Genomic DNA, 22815 nt, shown 5'->3' with positions numbered 1-22815 from the left:
TATAAGAATAGTATAAACAAACAAACTACATACATATATACATATAGCCCTCGCTCAGTGGACGTCAGGAAAGGCTTGGGAGTATAGATAAGATTTTAATCTTGACTTAAAGGAGTCGATGGAGGGGGCAGTTCTGATGGGAAGGGGGATGCTATTCCACAGTCTAGGAGCTGCAACCGCAAAGGCGCGGTCGCCCCTAAGCTTATGCCTAGACCGCGGGATATTCAGCAGCCCCAAGTCGGCCGATCTGAGGGACCTGGAGGTGGAGTTGTGGGTGAGAAGACTTTTAATGTAGGAGGGGGCAAACCCATTGAGGGCATTGTAGACATAGAGGAGGGTCTTGAAATGTATACGGAACCGCACAGGGAGCCAGTGGAGAGAGGCCAGGATCGGGGTGATGTGGTCCCTTTTTCGGGTGCCCGTCAGGAGTCTCGCTGCGGCGTTTTGGACTCAGACTTACTCTCATTTAGTTGGAGGAAGTATCTGGCAGTGAAGCGTTGTCCCTTCTACCTCCCAAGGGAATTCACCTCCATCATCCTGACCGCGGTCTACATCCCACCCCAGGCAGACGTCCGTCTGGCACTGGAGGAGCTGCACGCCGTGGTCAACAAGCACCAGACGTCTTACCCCGAGGCGTTCACCACCATAGCTGGGGACTTCAATAAAGCCTACCTGAAGAAATCGCTCCCAAACTTCCACCAACATGTCTCCTGCTGCACCAGAGGAGCAAACACCCTCGATCACTGCACCACAATCAAGAATGCCTATCGCTCTATCCCTCGCCCTCACTTCGGTAAATCCGACCACACCGCGGTGCTGCTTCTTCCTGCCTACAGGCAGCAATTGAAGAACGCACCCCCCGAGGTGAGGACTGCACAGAGCTGGTCCGGGGGGGGGGGGGGGGGGGGGGGGGGGGGGGGGGGCAGAGGAACAACTATAGGACTGTTTGGAGTCTAGACTGGGCAATGTTCAGGGACTCAGCAACGGACCTGAAAGAATACGCCACAGTCGTTACAGACTTCATAAAGAAATGTGTGGAGGACTGCATCCCAAGAAAAACTCCAAGTATTTCCCAATCAGAAGCCTTCGATGAACTATTAGATCCGCACTCTGCTGAAGACCAGACACCGGCATTCATGTCTGATGATACAGTGGTCTACAAGAAGTCCAGATACGACCTTGGTAAGGCCATCAAAAAGGCCAAAAAGGACTACTGCTCCAAACTGGAGAATGAGACAGATGTTCGGCAGCTGTGGTGGGGCCTGAATGCAATCACCTCCTACAAGGCGAGATCAGGAGGCAGCTCGAATGTCGGCAAAACATCACTCCCTGACGAGTTCAATGCGTTTTACGCACGCTTTGATAGGGAGAACACTGATGTGCCTTCTCGAGCCCCCATTCGCTGTGATGGTATTTCAGTCACAGTCACAGAGATCGACGTCAGAAAATCCTTCAGAGGGGTGAACCCTCGAAAAGCGCCTGGACCTGATGGTATACCCGGTCATGTTCTAAAAACCTGTGCGGACCAACTGACTGGAGTTTTTACGGACATTTTCAACCTCTCACTTCTGAGGTCTGAGATTACCACCCGCTTTAAAAGGGCATCAATTATACCGGTGCCCAGGAAGAGCAAGATGACGTGCCTCAATGACTATCGACCAGTGGGACTAACGTCTATGGTGATGAAGTGCTTTGAGAGGTTGATCATGGCGCAAATCAACTCCTACCTCGACGAAAACCTGGACCCTCTGCAGTTCGTTTACTGCCACAACAGATCAACGGTGGATGCGATTTCGCTGGATCTCCACTCCGCTCTGGACCACTTGGACAGCAAAAACTCATGTCAGGCTGTTATTCATTGATTACAGCTCGGCATTTAATACAACCATCCCCTCCAAGCTGGTTACCAAACTCGCAACTGGGTCTCTGCGCATCCCTCTGCAATTGGATCCTTGACTTCCTCATTCACAGACCACAGTCAGTTCGTATTGGTGGAAATGTGTCGGCTTCGATAACAATCAGCATGGGAGCACCTCAAGACTGCGTGCTTTGCCCCCTGCTGTACTCACTCTATACTCATGACTGCGTAGTCGGTCATAGTGCAAACTCCATCATCAAGTTCACTGACGATACCACTGTTGTGGGAAGTATCACTGATGGGGACGAGTCAGAGTACAGAAGTGAGATCGACCGACTGTCCAAATGGTGCCAGCACATAACCTGGCCCTCAACACCAGCAAAACCAAGGAACTGATTGTGGACTGGAAAGGGGAGGATGGGGACCCACAGCCCCGTTTATATCAACGGGTCGATGGTGGAAAGGGTCAAGAGCTTCAAATTCCTGGGCGTGCATATCACAGAAGATCTTTCCTGGTCCGAGAACACTGATGCAATCATAAAGAAAGCACATCAGCGCCTCTACTTCCTGAGAAGATTACAGAGAGTCGGTTTGTCAAGGAGGACTCTCTCTAACTTCTACAGGTGCACAGTAGAGAGCATGCTGACCGGTTGCATTGTGGCTTGGTTCGGAAACTTGAGTGCCCTGGAGCGGAAAAGACAACAAAAAGTAGTAAACACTGCTCAGTCCATCATCGGCTCTGACCTCCCGTCCATCGAGGAGATCTATCACAGTCGCTGCCTCAAAAAGGCTGGCGGCATCATCAAGGACCCACACCATCCGGGCCATACACTCATCTCCCCATTACCTTCAGGTAGAAGGTACAGGAGCCTGAAGACTGCAACGACCAGGTTCAGGAACAGCAACTTCCCCACAGCCATCAGGCTATTAAACTCGGATCGGACAAAACTCTGAACATTAATAGCCAATAATCTGTTTATTTACACTTTATCAGTTTATTTATTCATGTGTGTATATATTTCTACAACGGTATATGGACACACTGATCTGTTCTGTATTTGTGCCTATTATGTTCTGGTGTGCTAAAGCAAAGCAAGAATTTCATTGTCCTATCAGGGACACATGACAATAAAACTCTCTTGAACTCTCTTGAACTCTTGAAGTCATCACTCATACTTGCAGTATGATCGACACGAGGTCCTAGGAGGTCTCTGTAACTCTCCTTCATGCTTGAGAGTAGTCCCCGCGTACTCGAGGCCTCAGTTAGGTTGCGGCGTTTATTTTAGCATGCGTAAAAAAAGGTCGCTATTTTTTTACTCGTAGGTTTAGTCGAAGTAGGTCGTAGTAGGTCATGTTATTCGTAGGTAATCGAAGGCAATCAAAGGTATTCGAAGCTAGTCGAAGGTAGTCGTAGATAGTCTTCAACATAGTTGAAGGAGGTCGAAGGAGATCGTCTTCACTCTCCACTATTCGGTATCCAATTTTCCAGAAGCTAGTCGAAGCTAGTTTCAACATAGGCGAAGGAGGTCGAAGGAGATCGAAGGAGGTCTTCTACATAGTCGAAGGAGGTCTTCAACATGACACTTTTTCATACTCTCCTAAACTCTTCTACACTCGCAAATTAGGTCCCCGCAGTGGGACAGGCCCTTAAGGGGCTGTCCCACTGCGGCGACCTAATCTGCGAGTTTAGAAGAGTTTGCCTTCGACTCAACTCGCAGCATGGTCGACACGTGGTCCTTGGAGGTCCTATGAGGTCACTGGAACTCTCCTTTATGCTCGAGGGAAGTTCCCGCATACTCGCGGCCTCAGTTTGGTCGAGGAACATTTCTCAGCATGTTGAAAATTTTTCCGCGAGGAAAAATTGGTCGGCATGGTTCATTTGAACTCATAGTGCAGTGGAGTGGGGTCACTATGTAGTTACAGGCAGTCGAGGGCAGCTGTAGGCAATCTCCTTCGCTGACCGGGCATTTTAATTGGCTCATTGGAGTTTTCAGGACAAAGGAAAACCGACCGGTAATGTAAAATGCCCGCTAAACTTTATTATAAGTTGTCTGGCTTCTTAAAAGTGTCTCCACTCCTTCTCCCCCCCCTTTCTCTCCCCCTCTCTCTCCCCCCCTTCCGCGCTCTCTAAAGGACTTACCGTACACAGTGCCGCCGTCTTAAACTTTCTGTTCATCGTGGATGTGAATTTCAGACAGCGCTACCCGCTTTCCCTGGCCCCCGCCTTTGTGTGTGTGTGCGCGCGCGTGTGCGTGCGCGCGCGGTCGGTCGATCCAGCTCGCGGTTTCAACACTGACGGTCGATCCAGCTCAAAGTTTTCCAGGCGAGTGCCCTCGAGCTTGAAGGTCGAAGACGGTCGTTGAAAGGTCGCTTCAGTGGGACAGGCCCTTTAAAGAGCTGATTCTTCCCTTCAGCAATGGAAAGTCGAGGATCGAAGAACCTGTCTTCATCGATGGGACAACGATGGAGAGTCAACAACATTAAGTTCTTGGTTATGCATATCTGAAAATCTGTCATGAATAGTACAGACCTTGTACAGGTTGAACCACGTACTTCAGCTTGCACTATTTGAACCTGCTTACCAAGTAGAACTGATAATTCATTGTATTTCTGTTTATGTAAATTCATTTGTTGTGCTGTTATGTTAATGTGCCTGTAAAGCTGCAGAAAATAGGAATTTATTTGTTCTGTTCCTAGTGCATATGACAATTAAACACTCTTGACTCTTGAAAGTAATTTATGGCGTGAATTTTCTCTTATAGCTCTCAAATAATCAGCAGTCAATTTCCACCAGTGTCATCACCTCCTCCAGCTTCTAAGGCAAAAGATGCAACAGATGGAGAAAACCTAGAGGTAAAAGCACTTATGCAGATTTTTAATTCCAAGGATTGTAGCTATTTTAATGTATCTTCTCTTTCCTGAGGTTTAACAATCTATTCCGAATCATGTTGTTGAAGTAAATTGGAAACTTGTGAGAATTATTTCACACCCTTATTAAAAATGCCAATTGTTAGCAGAAAACGAAGAACCTGTCAGTTGACTCGAAATAAAAATAGACATTTTAGAGGGGGAAAAAAAATCAAAAAAGGGAAATCGAAATGGGCTAACATTGGGAAATCTTTTAATTGTCTAAATCCCAATAGGAATAAGCAAACCAACGATATATTAGCTCAAATTACTGGTGCTTTGTTGTACGGTTCATTGAATTAATAGTGAATTGTGATATGATATTTCTTCCCTCCTTCAGCAAGACCTTTGTACATTTCTAATATCACGAGCTTGTAGGAATTCTACTCTGGCTAACTATTTATACTGGTAAGAGAACAACATTTTTGTCTCCCCCTTGTTTTTTTATTTTGGGAATAATCTTATTTAGGTAGAAATCAATCAAGTATCATAGTGTGAATAAGTAAGAGTAGCTTTTCCCTGTCTTTGGTATTTTTGTTCACTTTCTGGAAGCAAACTTTCATCTAAAGCCTTTGGAAGGGGAATGATTTTTAGGACTATTCTCTCAAGTTTATACCATAGATGTAACTGACTTTTTTTTACATTTGTTCTGAGATAATGAGTTCAATTGAGTTGATTGTCTACTGGAGACAGGAATGTAATCTTGAGATTTGGATACCTGCATCCTTACAAGGTAAGTAAGGATCACAGGGCTAAGCAGCAGGAACAGCATGTATAATAGAAATAAACAGAGGAGGGGATATTAAGGAGTTTAGCATCTTTAGTGACTTTTTTGAGACAAATAAGATCGTGAGGGAGCATGATGGACCTTGAGGTCTTTTTATGTATGAAGGAACTGCAGATACTGGTTTAAACCGAAGATGGATACAAAAAATTGGAGTAACTCAGTGGGACAGGTAGTATCTCTGGAGAGAAGGAATGGGTGACATTTCGGGTTGAGATCCTACTTCAGACTTGAAAAGCTTCCCATTCCTTCTCTCCAGAGATACTATCCCGCTGAGTTACTCCAGCATTTTTTGTCTATCTTCGGTTTAAACTAGCATCTGCAGTTCCTTCCTACGGATTATGGAGGCTATTGAAGGTGGAGGTTGATGTATTTTTGAATAATCGGCAAATTGAGGGCTATGCGGAATTAGCATTATTAGAGGAGTTGAGGATGGCATAGATCAGCCAAGGTTATATTGATAGGCTGGTCATTCTTGATTGGATGAAATGTATCCAAGGCTCTTTTTTAAAGGAAAAGACAAGGGAATAAATACCACTGGCTCTGACCATCATTTTCCAATCTTCATTGGACAAGATCGAATACTGGAGAATTAAAGCCTAACATCAGTGAGAGGCAAGTTATTGGAAAAAGCAGAAGGATGGCATGCATCCGCAATTAGAGTGGTGCGGGTTAATCAAGGAAATTCAATGCAAATTTGTTCAAGGGGACGAGAGTACCGAGAAGTCTTGCTGCAGCTTTGCAAGTTATTGACTAGACCACACCTGGAATTTTGGATAAAGTTTTAGTCTCTTTATTTAAGCAATATTATAATTGAATTAAATATAAGTTATGGTTTGGGGTTAGTATTCGTATAGTTTCTCTCAAATAATATTAATTGTTTCTTGTCCTCTTAGGTATGTTATCGTAGAATGTGAAGATCAGGACACTCAACTGCGTGACCCTAAAACTCACGAAATGTATTTAAACGTGATGAGGAGATTTAGTCAAGCTTTGTTAAAGGTACTGTAATTTTTATTTTAAGTTTAATTAACATTTATATTATCATTATGTATCAGAAGTGTCGTGCTGTATTTGGAAAGCAAAGCTATATTTAATTAAAATGAAAAAACAAAATTTAGCAGAGCGGAAAAATTACCTGAAAACAGAAAATACTGGAAATAACTGATTCAAATAGTGTCTGTGGAAAGAGAGAGATGGAGTTAAATTTTTTTGACAATTCATCAGAACTGGGAAAAGTTAGAGGAAAAAGTTTAAGATGCAACAAAACATGCAGAGTTGTGCATGGCAATAGTGAGCCAGGACTTGAGCTACAGTCACTCGTAACTCGTCACTGTATGTCATGTTGTTACTTGTGTGCGGAGCACCAAGGCAAATTACTTGTATGTGAATACTTGGCCAATAAAATTACTTACTTACTTACAGGGAGAGATTGAGCAGGCTGGTACTTTATTCCTTATAGCACAGGAGGATGAAGGGTGATCTTATAGAGGCGTGTAAAATCATGTGGGGGACAGATAGGATGAACGCACAGAGTCTTTTACCCAGAAATGGGTTTAAAGTGAAGGGGGAGGATTTAATAAGAACCTGAGGGGCAACTTTTTCACACACACAGACTGAAGGCTATACGGAATGAACTGCCAGATACTCTTGGACAGGTATGTGGATAGGAAAGGTTTAGAGGGATATGAACCAAACTCAGACAAATGGGACTAACTTCGATGGGCATTTTTGGTCGGCATGGATGAGTTGGGCTGAAGAGCCTGTTTCCATGCTGTGTGACTCCATGATTCTGAGAAAACAAAATAAATGGTAAGAGTGATCTCAGACGATAATAACAAAATGGTTAATTGCACAACAAGAAAGGTGATGGTAAAAGGGGTTAGAAATTCAGTGGGGAGGCGCTGTGTATAGGGGAAGTAGAATAATTAAATCTATATGTTTTTGGAGCATATCCCTTTCAAGTGGAACTATGTATTTACAGACATTTTGTTGTCACTATTTCTGTGTTGGTTGGCAGATACTGGAAATCCAACACGATGCATCTGCTGTTCCAATAAATAATTGCTGTTGTAAATAGTTCCAAATATGTTGATCTGCTGTGGTATTATTCATCAGTTGACAACTCAGAAAGCTAAACTTCTGGCATGCTTGTAAACAATAATTCATATTGCACAGTTTCCACAAAGTAAAATGATAGTTTGGATTTAATATCTAAACTAAAACAAAACCACTGTCATTTTACTTTGTGGAAACTCTGAAATAAGGGACTTTTTTGGAAGGATACCAGCTAACATATTTAATTTAGTTGGATGAGGAATTATAAACATCTGTATTTCTCTGCTATAAAAATCTATGACCATGAAGTCGTTGATCAGTCAATAATTGAAAGAACTGAGCTTTTCACTTTCAAGAGTCATAAGGGGCTTAACAAAGCAAAAATGTGTTTAATGCTTGCATTTTTTTAGGGTGATAAGAATGTGAGAGTCATGCGCTCCCTCTTAGCTGCTCAACAAACATTTGTGGATCGTCTAGTGCACCTTATGAAAGCAGTTCAACGAGAAAGTGGAAATCGGAAGAAAAAGGTATTTTCACATTTAGCTTGCCACTTGTCCAAAATAAAACTGAATAGAATGACAATTCTTCATCTTGTAAAATACTTACTACAACTTTGTAATGGGTGCTCTTTTAGAAAGGAGGTGAGGAAGAACGTCTTTAGTCAGAGGGTAACCTGTGGAAGCCAAGTCAGTGAATACTTTTAAGGCAGAGATTGACAAATTATTGAATAGAATGGGTGTCAAGGGTTTCATAGAAAATAGATGCAGGAGGAGGCCATTCGGCCCTTTGAGCCATTCATTGAGATCATGGCTGATCATCCACAATCAGTAACCCGTGCCTGTATACTCCCCATACCCCTTGATGTCGATAGCCCCAAGAGCTCTATCTAACTCTTATAAAATCATCCAGTGAATTAGCTTCCACTGCCTTCCGTGGCAGAGAATTCAACAAATTCACAACTCTTTGGGTGATAAAGTTTTTTCTCATCTCAGTTTTAAATGGCCTCCCCTTTATTCTTTGACTGTGGCCCCTGGTTCTGGTCTCCTCCAACATCCAGAACATTTATAATTTATAAATCCTTAAAAAAAAATTATTAAAATCCTTTTATAATTTTAGGTGTTTATATAAGATATCCTCTCATCCTTCTAAATTCCAGTGAATACAAGCCCAGTCTTTCCAATCTTTCCTCCTATGACAGTCCCGCCATCCCGGGGATTAACCTCGTGAACCTGCGCTGCACTCCCTCAATAGCATGGATGTCCTTCCTCAAATTAGACCAAAACTGCACACCATACTCCAGACGTGGTCTCACCAGGGCCCTATATTCAAATCCTCTTGTTATGAAGGCCAACATGCCATTAGCTTTCTTCACTGCCTGATGTCCCTGCAGGTTTACTTTCAGTGACTGGTGCACAAGGACACCCAGGTTTCGTTGCACATTCCCTTTTTTCCTAATCTGACACTATTGACATAATAATCTGCCTCCTTGTTTTTAATGCCAAAGTGGATAATCTCACATTTATCTACATTATACTGCATCTGCCATGCATCTGCCCATCTACTCAACCTGTCCAGTTCACCCTGCAACCTCCTAGCATCCTCTTCGCAGTTCACACTGGCACCCAGCTTTGTGTCATCTGCAAATTTGCTAGTGTTACTTTTAATTCCATCATCTGAATCATTAATATATATTGTAACTAGTTGCGGCCCCAGCACCGAGCCTTGCGGCACTCCACTCGCCACTGCCTGCCATTCTGACAGGGACACGTTTATTCCTACTCTTTATTTCCTGTCTGCCAACCAATTCTCTGTCCATGTCAATACCCTATCCGCAATACCATGTGCTCTAATTTTGCCCACTAATCTCCTGTGTGGGACCTTACAAAGGCTTTCTGAAGGTCCAGATACACTACATCCACAGGCTGTCCTTCATCCATTTTACTTGTCACATGCTCAAAAAATTCCAGAAGATTAGTCAAGCAGGATTTCCCTTTCATAAATCCATGCTGACTTGGACTAATACTTTTACTGCTATCCAAATGCGCTGTTATTACTTCTTTAATAATTGATCCCACCCACCGATGTCAGGCTAACTGGTCTATAATTCCCCGTTTTCTCTCTCACTCCTTTCTTAAAAAGTGGGACAACATTAGCTGCCCTCCAATCCACTGGAACTGATCCTGAATGCATAGAACATTGGAAAATGATCTCCAATGCGTCCACGATTTCTAGAGCCACCTCCTTGAGTACCCAGAGATGCAGACCATCAGGCCCTGGGGATTGATCAGCCTTCAGTCTACCCAATACTATTTCTCGCCTAATGCAAATTTCTTTCAGTTCCTCTGTCCCCCTAGATCCTCTGGACTCTTGTACATCTGGGAGATTCTTTGTGTCTTCCTTAGTGAAGACAGAACCAAAGTACCTGTTCAACTCTACTGCCATTTCCTTGTGCTCCATAATAATTTCACCTGTTTTGCCTTCAAGGGACCCACATTTATCTTTACTAATCTTTTTCTCTTAAAATGCCTAAAGATGCTTTTACTATTCTTCTTTATATTCTTGGCGAGCATACCTTTGTACTTCATCTTTTCACCCCAGATTGCCCTTTTTGTTATCTTCTGATGTCCAATCCTCTTGCTTCCTGCTACTATTTGCTGTGTTATACACCTTTAATTTTAGTTTTATACCGTCCTACATTCCCTTGTCAGCCACAGTTCCCTCTTACTCACCTTATGGGGAGAACGCAGGAAAATGGGATTAGGAGGCAGAGATCAGCCATGATTGAATGGCGGAGTAGACTCGATGGACCGAATGTCCTAGTTCTACTCCTATAACTTGTGAATAGGGCAAATTTATTTGTATGTTCAAATTGTAGATTAGGAAACATAAGAACAGTGTGATAGAACTAATCACATTTTTATGGTGCTGATTCCTTCAGTGGTTTTGTACCAAAGAGATTTAATTATGAAATATTATTTTTAAATGAAGGCTTTGCATTCTTTTTATGTTTGAATCTAGTGTACAATATGGTTGTTAGCACAGAACAGATTAAATAGAAATGTGTTGAATACCTAGCAAAATGTTTTTTATCATGATCACTTACAGTCCTTAGAATATGGCAGTCAGCTATAAATATTAAATGGTTTTTTTAGTCATTCAAAAGTAAATTATGCAATGTTATGAGGCAAGGGTTGTAAGAACAACATTCTTAATTTTATTTATTTAATACCTTTCAATGCCCAAAAGGTCAGAAAGTATTTCACAGCATTATTATTAAATAACATTTATCAGTAGATATTAAAGCAAATGACTAAACATTCAAACAATAGATTTTGCTTTTATCTGATGCCTAAAAGAATAAAGAAAGACACAGAGGTTTAGGAAAAGAATTTGAGAACTTGAAGCAAAATCATAAAAGGTAAATTGCTATTTACAGAAGTCTTGAAGCTAATCGAGAGATCAAAATGAGGATGATCAAATGGCCAGAGTAGCGGATAACTAGGATTGGTTGGAAAGATGGATGGGGTATAAACAGAAAGGATTTGAAAATAAAGAAGAGAATTTTTAAAATGAAGATACTGCCCAACCAGAAATCATAGCAGGTTGATAGGTGGAGGGGCAGTAGAAGAATAGATGAATGCATGGTAGGTATGACGTCACAATTATGGAAGCTAAAACAAAAGGTATTGGCCATGAGTTCATTGAAACAATCACGTCATAAACTTATGTAGGCCTGGATGAAGATTTCAAACTAAAGTGAGGTGAGGATGAAGCAACATTACAGACATAGAAATTAATGAACAATGATAGCATGGATAAATGGAGTGTAAAATTCCTCTTTGCTGAACTCTGGTTCACTGTGGAATATTGCCAGGGAGATAGCTGCAGTTTGTGATAGACCAGTTCGCCTGACTTTGGTGGTGGGAAAGATGCTGGAATCAATTATTAAAGAGGTAATAATGGGGCATTTGGATAACAGTAAAAGGATTAGTCCAAGTCAACATGGATTTATGAAAGGGGAATCATGCTTGACTAATCTTCTAGAATTTTTTGAGGATGTGACAAGTGAAATGGATGAAGGGGTGCCAGTGGATGTAGTGTATCTAGACTTTCAGAAAGCTTTTTATAAGGTCCTGCATGGGAGACTCTAAAATGAGAGCACATGGTATAGGGGGTAGGGTGTTGACATGGATAGAAAATTGGTTGGCAGACCGGAAGCAAAGAGTAGGAGTGAACTGGTCCTTATCGGAATGGCAGGCTGGGCGAGTGGAGTGCCGCAAGGCTCGGTGTTGGGGACGCAACTGTTTACCATATATATTAATGATTTAGAAGAGGGAATTAGGGGTAACACTAGCAAGTTTGCGGATGACACAAAGCTGGGTGGCAGTGTGAACTGTGAAGAGGATGTTAGGAGGTTGCAGGGTGACCTGGACAGGTTGAGTGAGTGGGCAGATGCGTGGCAGATGCAGTACAATATAGATAAATGTGAGGTTATCCACTTTGGCGGCAAAAACAATGGGGCAGATTATTATCTCAATGGGGTTAGGTTAGGTAAGGGGGAGGTGCAGCAAGACCTGGCCGTCCTTGTACACCGGTAACTGGGTAACTGAAAGTTGGCTTACAGGTACAGCAGGCACTGAAGAAAGCTAATGGAATGTTGGCCTTCATAACAAGAGGATTTCAGTTTAGTAGTAAAGAGGTTCTTCTGCAGTTGTATCGGGCTCTGGTGAGACAACATTTGGAGTATTGTGTACAGTTTTGGTCTCCTAATTTGAGGAAGGACATCCTTGTGATTGAGGCAGTGCAGCGTGGGTTCACGAGATTGATCCCTGGGATGGCGGGACTGTCATATGAGAAAAGATTGAAAAGACTAGGCTTGTATTCACTGGAGTTTAGAAGGATGAGGGGGAATCTTATAGAAACATATAAAATTATAAAAGGACTGGACAAGCTAGATGCAGGAAAAATGTTCCCAATGTTGGGCGAGTCCAGAACCAGGGGCCACAGTCTTAGAATAAAGGGGAGGTCATTTAAAACTGAGGTGAGAAAAAACTTTTTCACCCAGAGAGTTGTGAATTTATGGAATTCCCTGCCACAGAGGGCAGTGGAGGTCAAGTCACTGGATGGATTTAAGAGAGAGTTAGATAGAGCTCTAGGGGCTAGTGGAGTCAAGGGATATGGGGAGAAGGCAGGCATGGCTTATTAATAGGGAGCGATCAGCCATGATCACAATGAATGGCTTGAAGGGCCGAATGGCCTCCTCCTGCACCTATTTTCTATGTTTCTATAGGAATTGAATATAATAAGCTTTTATCTTCCCAGTTAAAAAAATCACATAAAGCTGAAATATAGTTGTACGTTTTGTGTGGGAGCCACAAGACGCTGTTGGTGAAATAAACTGGGAGTCGATGGCGTAGACATGACATTGTCTCCTGTGAGGCTCATCATGAGTCATTTTACAATGTTGAAACAACAAATAAATAGATTATTTTGTTGGATAATCTTGTAAGAGAAATGGTAACAAGCATAGATCACTGGAGGACAGCAATTCTCTGGCCTTGACAGAATAGATGGGTATGACATCATCCTGGCATTGAATGTGTTTAACAGATAACTGCCAATTTTTCAAAGAATAAAATTTGTTCAACACCTTCTGTGCCTTTGGTACTCAAGATGTGTTTCGGTTAATTAAGTGCTTCTATGATAGATAGTTCTATGATTAATTTAGAGAAGCATGGAAGTTGTTGTGGATGCTGCAAGGGCCCAAAGATTTAATTAAGGGAAATGAGCAGATAATCCATTCTCCTGCCTATCTTCTTTCCCAATCATTTTGTGCTACATGCTGATAACTCGTATTGCATTTCCTGATTATATACTTCTGTTCTTCCCTTCTAGATTGAAAGGCTACAAACATTGTTAGCAGATAATGAAAAAGTGAATTTATCAGAGATTGAACCAATACCTTTACCTTTAGAGCCACAAGTTAAAATCAGGGGTATAATCCCAGAAAAAGCAACTCTGTTTAAGGTAAATATGGCTCTGGCTTTATTGTGTATGCAATAACAGTAAAAGCCTTTTTAAAAACATACACTATTTCGTTTGGAATGGAATTTTTTATTTTTAACACCAGGCAATCTGGTTTCCGTGGCACTTAATATCCTGGCCAGTAAAAGGTTGGATAAAAGAACAAATCATTGAGATAAAACATTACAGAGCAACCAGTTGTGTGGGGTTGAGGGAATAGGAGTGCTTACTTCGTGCTCATCCAGCTAACTTTGTGAAACAATGTCTTCTCTTCCCAAGTAGACACAGAAAATGCTGAAAAAACTATTTATTTCAGATTTTCAGCTTCTGTAATTCTTTTTATTTTTCAACCTTCCTTTTTGATACAAACTTACCCTGGTGTTCTCAGAGTTATCTCCCAATTAGGCTGAATGTGGAAAAAACATGTGGGAGGAAAGTAGGAACAAGCAGGGCATTTAAGAGAAAATTATAATTGCAAGTTTCTCAACTACAATCCTCTTCCTTGATCCAAGAACCAGTTTCAGCAAATAATCTATTCATATTTTTTAAACCAAATAAAACCATATCAATTTGAAAGAGGAAGAAGCTAAAGATGGATCTTTTATTGAAAGGTGAATGGTAGTGTCAAAGGCAGGGGGAATTTTGGATGGAATCCAGAGTAACTTATTAAGCCCAGACAGTAGGAGCATTTGGATGAGAATAAAAGAGCACCATAATCACTGATGCACAAAATGAAATTGGTATCTTTCCCAAATCTACTTTGTATAAATTGAGAACATGAAATGGCTTACTACTTCTAAATGTTGAATTTAATGTTAAATATAATGTTTTAGTTTTAAATTGCGGTATTTACAGGGCTCTCACTAAACTTTTTTTTCTCTGTTGTCAGTCGGGCAACCTAGGCAGCTTTTTAGGTTGCCTAGTAATGACAGTTTAGGCGGTCATTTAAGACGGCTTGCATGACGCGTGTGATAATGTGCTCTGACGAAGTGCGTAGTTACCATTCGGAATTATGCTCAATGAAGCATAGAAACATGGAAACATAGAAAATAGGTGCAGGAGGAGGCCATTCGGCCCTTCGAACCAGCACCGCCATTCATTGTGATCATGGCTGATCGTCCCCAATCAATAACCTGTGCCTGCCTTCTCCCCATATCCCTTGATTCCACCAGCCCCTAGAGCTCCATCTAACTCTCTCTTAAATCCATCCAGTGATTTGGCCTCCACTGCCCTCTGTAGCAGGGAATTCCACAAATTCACAACTCTCTGGGTGAAAACGTTTTTTCTTAAATGGCCTCCCCTTTATTCATTCACATATTATTTCTGCTTCAAATAAAGTCACAAACTAAATATATTCACCAATCAAGGCATGATATATACCACAATGACATGCAGCAAAATTATAACACGGTATCTTAACTCTTTTTACACATTGCAATGAATGCAATTTCTATTATTTCTTTCCACTTCCAAACAAAAATGTGGTTGGATTATTCAGCGTATGATCAACCTGTGTCAATAAATCCTAGACCATGGTAACATATATGCTTAACCATGCACACTACAGATTGATGCAAGCATGTTTTCTGTGAAGGACTGAAAATTATCATGACATGGCCATAGCATGGGTCGTTATTGTTATTGGTACATAAACCTTCTCGCTTCCCACATAATTTATCCACAACAAAATATACAGGTTGCAAGGAAATTTCTAAAAGCATTTTATAATAGCTGTTAAAACCGACTGTACCCATCTGACAGGTTAAACATTACACTAACTGACAAGAGATGGCCAAAGGACATAACTGCAGCAAATGTTCTTTTGGCAATATGTTTAAAGGTATCAATACGCCACATTACCAGACATTCAGATTAGATATGTGTTGTGAACAGCAATGAAGATACCCAGTTTGTACGCACCAGATTAAAAAAAAATTATTGATAAACGCTGTGTCCATCATTCCCACCGCATTTAACGTTAAAATTTCAACTGAAATATCTCCTGACCAAATTTGTGATGTATATGACCGACTGTAGAAGTAAAACCTGGATAAATCCAACGTATGGTTGTGAATGTTGCTCATTAAATAACTACAGTACTGATGCTCCATATTAAGAGCATTGATTTGCCGTTAAAATGAATTCTGTAATAACATGTCGACGGTAGCAGTGGCAGTCGAATACTGCGGTTTTAATGTTTCACGTGTTCACAATTTCATTAAACCATCATTATGCATTCCGTTATCAAACATAGTCAATGTTCGCTCTGAAGACATTTCCAGCGCAGTACGGTCGGGGGGGGTGAATCAGTGCAGGATGGATAGACGGGGGTGGGGGTGGTTGAGAAAGCAGGGGATGTTAGTGGGGGTGAATGGGGGGATCAGTACGGGATGGATGGGAATGATCAGTACAGGATGGATGGGGGAATCAGTGCAGGATGAATGGGGGAATCAGTACAGGATGGATGGGGGAGGGGGTAGTCAGTACAGTGTGGATCGGGGGGTCTGTGCAGGATGAATGGGGGGTATCACTACAGGATGAACGGGCGGATCACTACAGGATTGATGGGAGGATCAGTGCAGGATGGATGTGGGGAATCAGTGCAGGATGAATGGGAGAATCAGTGCAGGATGAATGGGAGCTGCAGTGCAGGATGGATGGGAAGGGGGGTCAGTACAGGATGAATTGGGGGACCAGTGTAGGGTGGATGGGGGTGGCAGGATAATCAATGTGAGGTGGATAGGGAGATCAGTGCAGGATGAATAGATCGGGGGGAGGGGGGGTAGATGGGGAGGGAAGCATAGGGATGTCAGTGAGGATGGAATAGAGGCGGAAATGGGGATCAGTGCGGGAAGGAGAGGAGGCGTCCCAGGATAAGGGGGGTGGAGGGGGGCGTACAAGAGAGAGAGAGGGGAGAAGGGGCAGAAGAGGTGGGGAGGAAGGAAGGTCAGCGTTCCTCGGACAACACCGGCATCATCGCCCCGCTGCCTTGGCCGTCCCTGTCCACCGCCAAGTGCCGCCGCCAAAGGAGGAGGCAGTTGAGATCTGCTCGCCACCGTCTCCCCTCCTCCGCCAGCCAACAGGATGATGCAGGACCGAGCGGTGCAGGTGCTTCAAACAGCGGAAAGGGGCCTCCCCCTTCCTCCCTCTCTCCCTCCTCCCGGCCACAGCGTGCGGAAGGATTTGTTTTGAAAGCGGTTATCGCCGTTGGCGGAGTGGCGCGCAGCGGCCGCTATGAGGGCATGCGGGAGGACGAGGAGGTGGAGCCGCCGTCGCCGACCCGAAACGTCACATTCCTTTTCTCCAGAGCTGCTCAGAGGACCTGCTGTGTTACACCAGTTTTTTGTGTCTATCTTCGGTATAAACCAGTACCTGCAGTATCAAGCTGGTCAAAATGACACGGCTTTTAGGTTGCCCGGCGGGACTTTAGGTGGCCATTGGCAACCGGGCAACCATTAATTTCGAGCACTGATTTATCAGCGCAATGTTATTCATTTATTCAATGTTATTCAATTTTTTAAACTAAAATACAGTTGTGAAAATTGAACTTACTTAATCATAATTTTTGTTTACCAATTACAGTGAGAGATTAAATTATAGTCTGGTTAATCCAATTAATGAAATAGATTAATGTCACTGTGGTGATGTTGTCTAAAAACCATGATGACCCCTGATTGTAAGTGGGAGGGGAAACGTGAAAAAGTAAGGTTTTTGTCAAATAGATGCACAATGCTTTTTTTAAAGCATGTTTGTTTTTTATATGGTGCTTTTAATGTAGTTAAACATTACATAATGGTTCATAGAATAGCTACGTCTTTGCCTGTATTTTATCATAAATCTTAATACATGTCCAGGTGTCAAATTCAGAACTTGACAGCCTGTCATGCAAGGAAATATTGGGGTTGATGATAAAATGCTTAGCTAAGGAGACAGGTTTTAAGGAACATTTAAAAGTAGAAAGGGAGGGGGAGATGCAGAAAGGCTTAGGGTGATTATTTTTTTTTGTTTAGTCATGTACACTATTGTCATGTGTACAGAGGTACAGTGAAAAGTCTGTTTCTAAATGTTCTGGAGTTTAAAGCCAGGGCAGTGGGAGTTGCCGATTTGGGGGTGATTAAGTGAGGGATGTTCAAAGCTAGAATTAAGAAAGTATATGTTTTAGAGGGTTGCAGGTTTGGATCATTATAGTCATTACGCAACAGAAAGATTTGATAAAAAAGGAGAACATTCTAAAACTCAGGTAATCTAGTTTTCAGTTATAGATAACTGTCCTAATTTGTTCAAGCTTCTCTCTAGTGGTCTGTCATCCAGATTGTCAATGAGCTGATGGCTTGATATGCAATCTTGGATGTTATACTGTACTGGATGTAATTATAGTAAAAACAGGGATTCATTTCGGTGCACTTGAAAGATTTCAAAATATCTGAATAGATATTCAATTATTTGCAATGTAAAAGTGTCAGAACTGTGGTAGACTGATGAATATCTAATGGCCGTACAGATCATTAGGAGACTGTACATTTTTTTATCCAGCATCAAATGATCATTTCTGCATCAGAACACCAGTTGTACTTTTAATATATTTTTCCACAAGTTTTATCCAACGTTGCATGGGATATAACCAGGGGACCAAGTGTGACTATAATATAAATGGCGGTGGTGTGGCTGATAGAGTGGCAAAGACGTTAATTACAGGCGATCTGTCTGGAAGATATGTGAGGAGGATATGAAAGGGGCCAGGGAGGCGAATAAAAAATAATGTTGGAACAGTGAGATATGAAACATTGCATTTGCTGGAAATGTGAAATAAAAGAGAATGTTGGAAGTACCCACTTGGTCATTAATTACATCAAGCCTGTTGACAAAGATAACATTTGTTTGGTAAATTGACCTCTACCTCTCGGAGGCTGAATGCCAGCTCTTTTATATCACCTCATACTTCCCTATAGATCATGATTCCACAACCAGAAATTAGGCCATTGCCTTCCAGCCACTAACCTCCTATCCTTTGATTTTCCTAGCACATCCTCCAGTGTCATAGACACCTACCTATTCATGCACAGATCACTTCTGTCGCCTCCCCTAAGATCCACAAGCATGATTGCCATTGTTTTTGCGTTCCTGCCCCACAAAACTCACTTGGTGCTTACTTCATTAATTGTTTCTGAGATTCTGAGATTCCCACCATATGGTGATACTTTATTGTCACTTGTACCAAGCTAGGTGCAGTGAAATTCTTTGTTTATGCATACAAAGTACATAAAAGAGTCACCACAAAGTCGGCAACAAAGTTACAAAAAGTACTAATTCCTTCTTCGTCCTCCCACGTTGGGTCCCCCTTTATTCTCGGCGCTGCGGCCCGTCCACCTTGGCCCAACCCTGTCCTCGTCCCTATGTGGATAGCTTACGGGTCCCAAGCAGTTCATTTTAATCACATATTCCTCTAGATATCCGCCCCCATGCTCTGAGGGGCCGATAATAGGTTTAGAGGGAAATGGGCCAAACATAGGCAGGCGGGAATAATGCAGGTGGGATACGTTGGTCAGTGTAGGCAAGTTGAGCCGAAGGGCCGGTTTCCACGCTGTATGACTAAATGGAGCAGTCTTACTAAGGCATCCTCACTCACTTATTTTCTGTAAGTGGATATTGTATGGGCATTGCATCATGATGCCACGTAAAACTTGCAAGTTTCATCACCTTTGCTTCAATTTCCCCAATGGTTCATCACTAATTCTTCCCTTTTGGTCAGAAGATGTTCTTAATTCCTCTCAGTGGATAGGTTTGCGAGAAATATCTAATGCAATTCCACAGACTTGTGCTTTTCCAAGATGCATCCTTTTCCCCTAATTGTGCCTTCCCTTCCACCATAGATGACAGGTTTCTCAAACACATCCTTTTCATTGTCTGCTTTTATACTCTCACCATCTCTCTCCCATCCAGAGCAAGAATAAGGTTCCTCTTATCCTAATCTATCATCTCATCTTCCTCCATGTTGACTTGTTCATCTTTGGTAATTTCCAGCATTGTTGACTTGTTGCCACCACCAGATACATCTTTCCCTCCATATGTTCCTTTGCCTTGCCTGCTGCCCTTGTCTATTTCTGTAGAAGGATGGTTAGGAATAGCTGCCATAAAAAAATGGTGAGTGGCTGTATTTGGCACTTTGCTGTGGTGAAACATGAAGGCAGTACACATAACATTGTCACACACACAAAATCTTTTTTTTTTACACAGTATAATATTACAATTGTACGATAGAAAATGAAATGCTGAATAATAGCTCTTTAATACAATGCTTCCTTGGGGTTTCGTAGCTCGCTGAATAGAAAATGTTCTGATTTACTGTGAAACCTATTTGGAATACAAGGAATGCATTCCCTTTTGCAGCAATATCAATGCAATACTGTAAAGACAGAAATCTAACTGATGATCTTGCCAAAACTTGTGAAAACCTGTTCTGTTTGCACTGTTGCAGAGTGCATTAATGCCAGCCAAGTTGATCTTTAAGACTGAAGATGGAGGCAAATATCCTGTTATATTCAAGCATGGCGATGATCTCCGTCAGGATCAACTTATCCTGCAAATTATTTCACTTATGGACAAGGTAGGAAACGAACCAGATATCATGTGCCAGCAGCAAAAGCCTGACAGATAACTTTGTTGTTTTATTGTGCATATCTTAATATCTAACAAAAATTAGCATCATTGTTTAATTGACATATAAAGAGAGATATGGTACATAAAAGTGGGTATAACCAAACATAGCTACACCCTAATCAGACATAACTGAAAATTGAATCTAACTGCAATACATTTACAAAAATACAGAAAAGATAAGACTTACAATAGCATACATTGCCTTGATATGTGTTAATGTAGGATGTCCTTTTTATCACAGTAATTTGAACTGTTTTTGATGTTTTGAGCAGAGTTTGAACCAATTTAAAAAATTCCTTATAATTTCACTGTTGTTCAACAGCAGGTTCTTGCCTACCGTAGATGTTGGGCTCACTGGTCTATATTTTCCAGGCTTTTCCTTGTAGCCGAACATGGTGCCTAGTTAAACTGATTTTATCTGTCTAAACATGATCTATATCCCTCTATTCCCTGCACATCCATGTTCCTAGCTAAAAGTCTCTTAAACAACACTTTCATATTATGTTTCCACCACCCCTGGCAATGCATTCCAGGTTCCCTATAGCTGCATCATGACTTCCTGATTCTTATATTCAATGGCCCTAGCAATGAAAGCAAGAACACTATATAGTTTTTTTTTATCACCCTGATAAATAAAGGCACAACATTAACTATCCTCCAGTAACACTATACTCGCAATGATTAATTTATCTCAGCCAGCCTGAAATTTCTTCTCTAGTTTTCTACAGTGTCCTTGGATATATCTGATCGCACTCGTCAGAATTACCTACTTATTGTACTTGATTTTGGCTTGATTGAATTTATGCATAATATGGTTTGATTGGATAGCATGCAAAACAAAGCTTTTCCCTCTATCTCCATACACATGACAATAATAAATCATATGCTTTAGAATGTGCAGCACCTCCTCAAGTGTAATAGGACTGTCCTCAAGATACCCCCATTAACTATCCCAAGTTCCCTAGTTTTCATGTTGATTCTCTATGATAAAAACAGAAGAGAAATTGTGAGTATTTTGCCCATCTCCTGCAGCTCCAGACTGCTTCAATTTCTGAGGTGGCTTCTTTTTATAATTACACTTTTCCCTTTAGTACATAAAATATTTATTAGATAATCCTTAATCTTACCTGCCTGTGCCAACTCCTGCCCATTATTGAACCACTGTGATCATGTTAAATCTGTCATTACTGTGTGAAGTGGTTGTTTCTGGTGTTTGCTGTTAAGTTTGTTGCTGATCCTCCACAGTATGCTGCAATAGACATTCTTGTGGAATATTCACGGTCAATAATCTGATGCAAACTAAGTATTTTCACACTTTTCTCCCTATAAATGTCATTGAAAATGTTGAATTGTGTTAATTCAACGGTAATTAAAGACAAAATCAATATTAATGCTGAATAACCAAACACACCCTGAAAATTATATTTAGTTGTTGAATCTCATTCTTCTGGACAACAATTAAAATGTGTATGTTTCAATGAAAAACATCTAATCTTAAATCATTGTGTGGGAGGAGATCTTCACTATCTGCAAAACCACTCACTTTTGTATCATCAGCAAACTTGCTAACCTTGCCCTATATGTTCTCATCCAAATCATTGATGTAGATGACAAACAGTAACGGGCCCAGCACTGAACCCTGAGTCACACCACTAATCACAGGCTTCCAGTCTGAGAAGCAACCTTCCACGATCACCCTCTGCTTCCTTCCACGGAGCCAGTTTGCTATCCTTTCAGCTATATCTCCTTGGATCCCATGCGATCTAACCTTCCAGAGCAGCCTATCATGCGGAACCTTGTTGAGTGCCTTCCTGAAATCCATGTACACAACATCTACAGCTCTGCCCACATCGACATTTTTGGTCACATCTTCAAACAAAATCAATCAGATTTGTGAGACACGACCTCCCACGTACAAAACCATGCTGACTATCCCCAATCAGCCCTTGCTCATCTAAATGCCTGTATAACCTATCCATCAGAATAATCTCTAATAACTTTCCAACTACAGATGTTAAGCCCACCCGGCCCATAGTTCCCAGCATTTTCTCTGCAGCCCTTCTTGAAAAGAGGCACAACATTTGCCACCCTCCAGTCTTCTGGCACCTCTCCTGTATATAAGGACAGCTCATAAATTTCAACCAGTGCGCCCGCAATTTCCTCTCTAGTTTCCCGCAATGACCTGATCAGGCCCTAGAGATTTGTCTATCTTCATACACGACAGTACCTTCAGTACTTTTTCGACGGTAACACTGACTGCTCTATAACCATATAACATATAACCATATAACAATTACAGCACAGAAACAGGCCATCTCGGCCCTACAAGTCCGTGCCGAACACTTATTTTCCCCTAGTCCCATCTACCTGCACTCAGACCATAACCCTCCATTCCTTTCCCATCCATATATCTATCCAATTTATTTTTAAATCATAAAATCGAACCTGCCTCCACCACTTCCACTGGAAGCTCATTCCACACAGCTACCACTCTCTGAGTAAAGAAGTTCCCCCTCATGTTACCCTA

General features: G+C 41.7%; 1 protein-coding gene across 1 annotated transcript in view; it reads left to right on the top strand.

Annotated features, from left to right (window-relative positions):
- pik3c3 (phosphatidylinositol 3-kinase catalytic subunit type 3) overlaps positions 1 to 22815 on the top strand; it is a 122648-nt gene that overhangs the window by 66613 nt on the left and 33220 nt on the right. The window contains exons 12-17 of the mRNA XM_033037537.1: positions 4621 to 4711; positions 5106 to 5173; positions 6446 to 6551; positions 8018 to 8134; positions 13503 to 13634; positions 20107 to 20273. Coding sequence (XP_032893428.1) covers positions 4621 to 4711; positions 5106 to 5173; positions 6446 to 6551; positions 8018 to 8134; positions 13503 to 13634; positions 20107 to 20273 — 681 coding nt within the window. The remainder of the gene's footprint in view (positions 1 to 4620; positions 4712 to 5105; positions 5174 to 6445; positions 6552 to 8017; positions 8135 to 13502; positions 13635 to 20106; positions 20274 to 22815) is intronic.

Source organism: Amblyraja radiata, chromosome 1 (assembly GCF_010909765.2).
Source record: "Amblyraja radiata isolate CabotCenter1 chromosome 1, sAmbRad1.1.pri, whole genome shotgun sequence".
In the NCBI taxonomy this organism is placed as follows: Eukaryota; Metazoa; Chordata; class Chondrichthyes; order Rajiformes; family Rajidae; genus Amblyraja; species Amblyraja radiata.
Note: the sequence above shows the minus strand (reverse complement) of the source record. Positions and strands in the feature narration are given on the sequence as shown.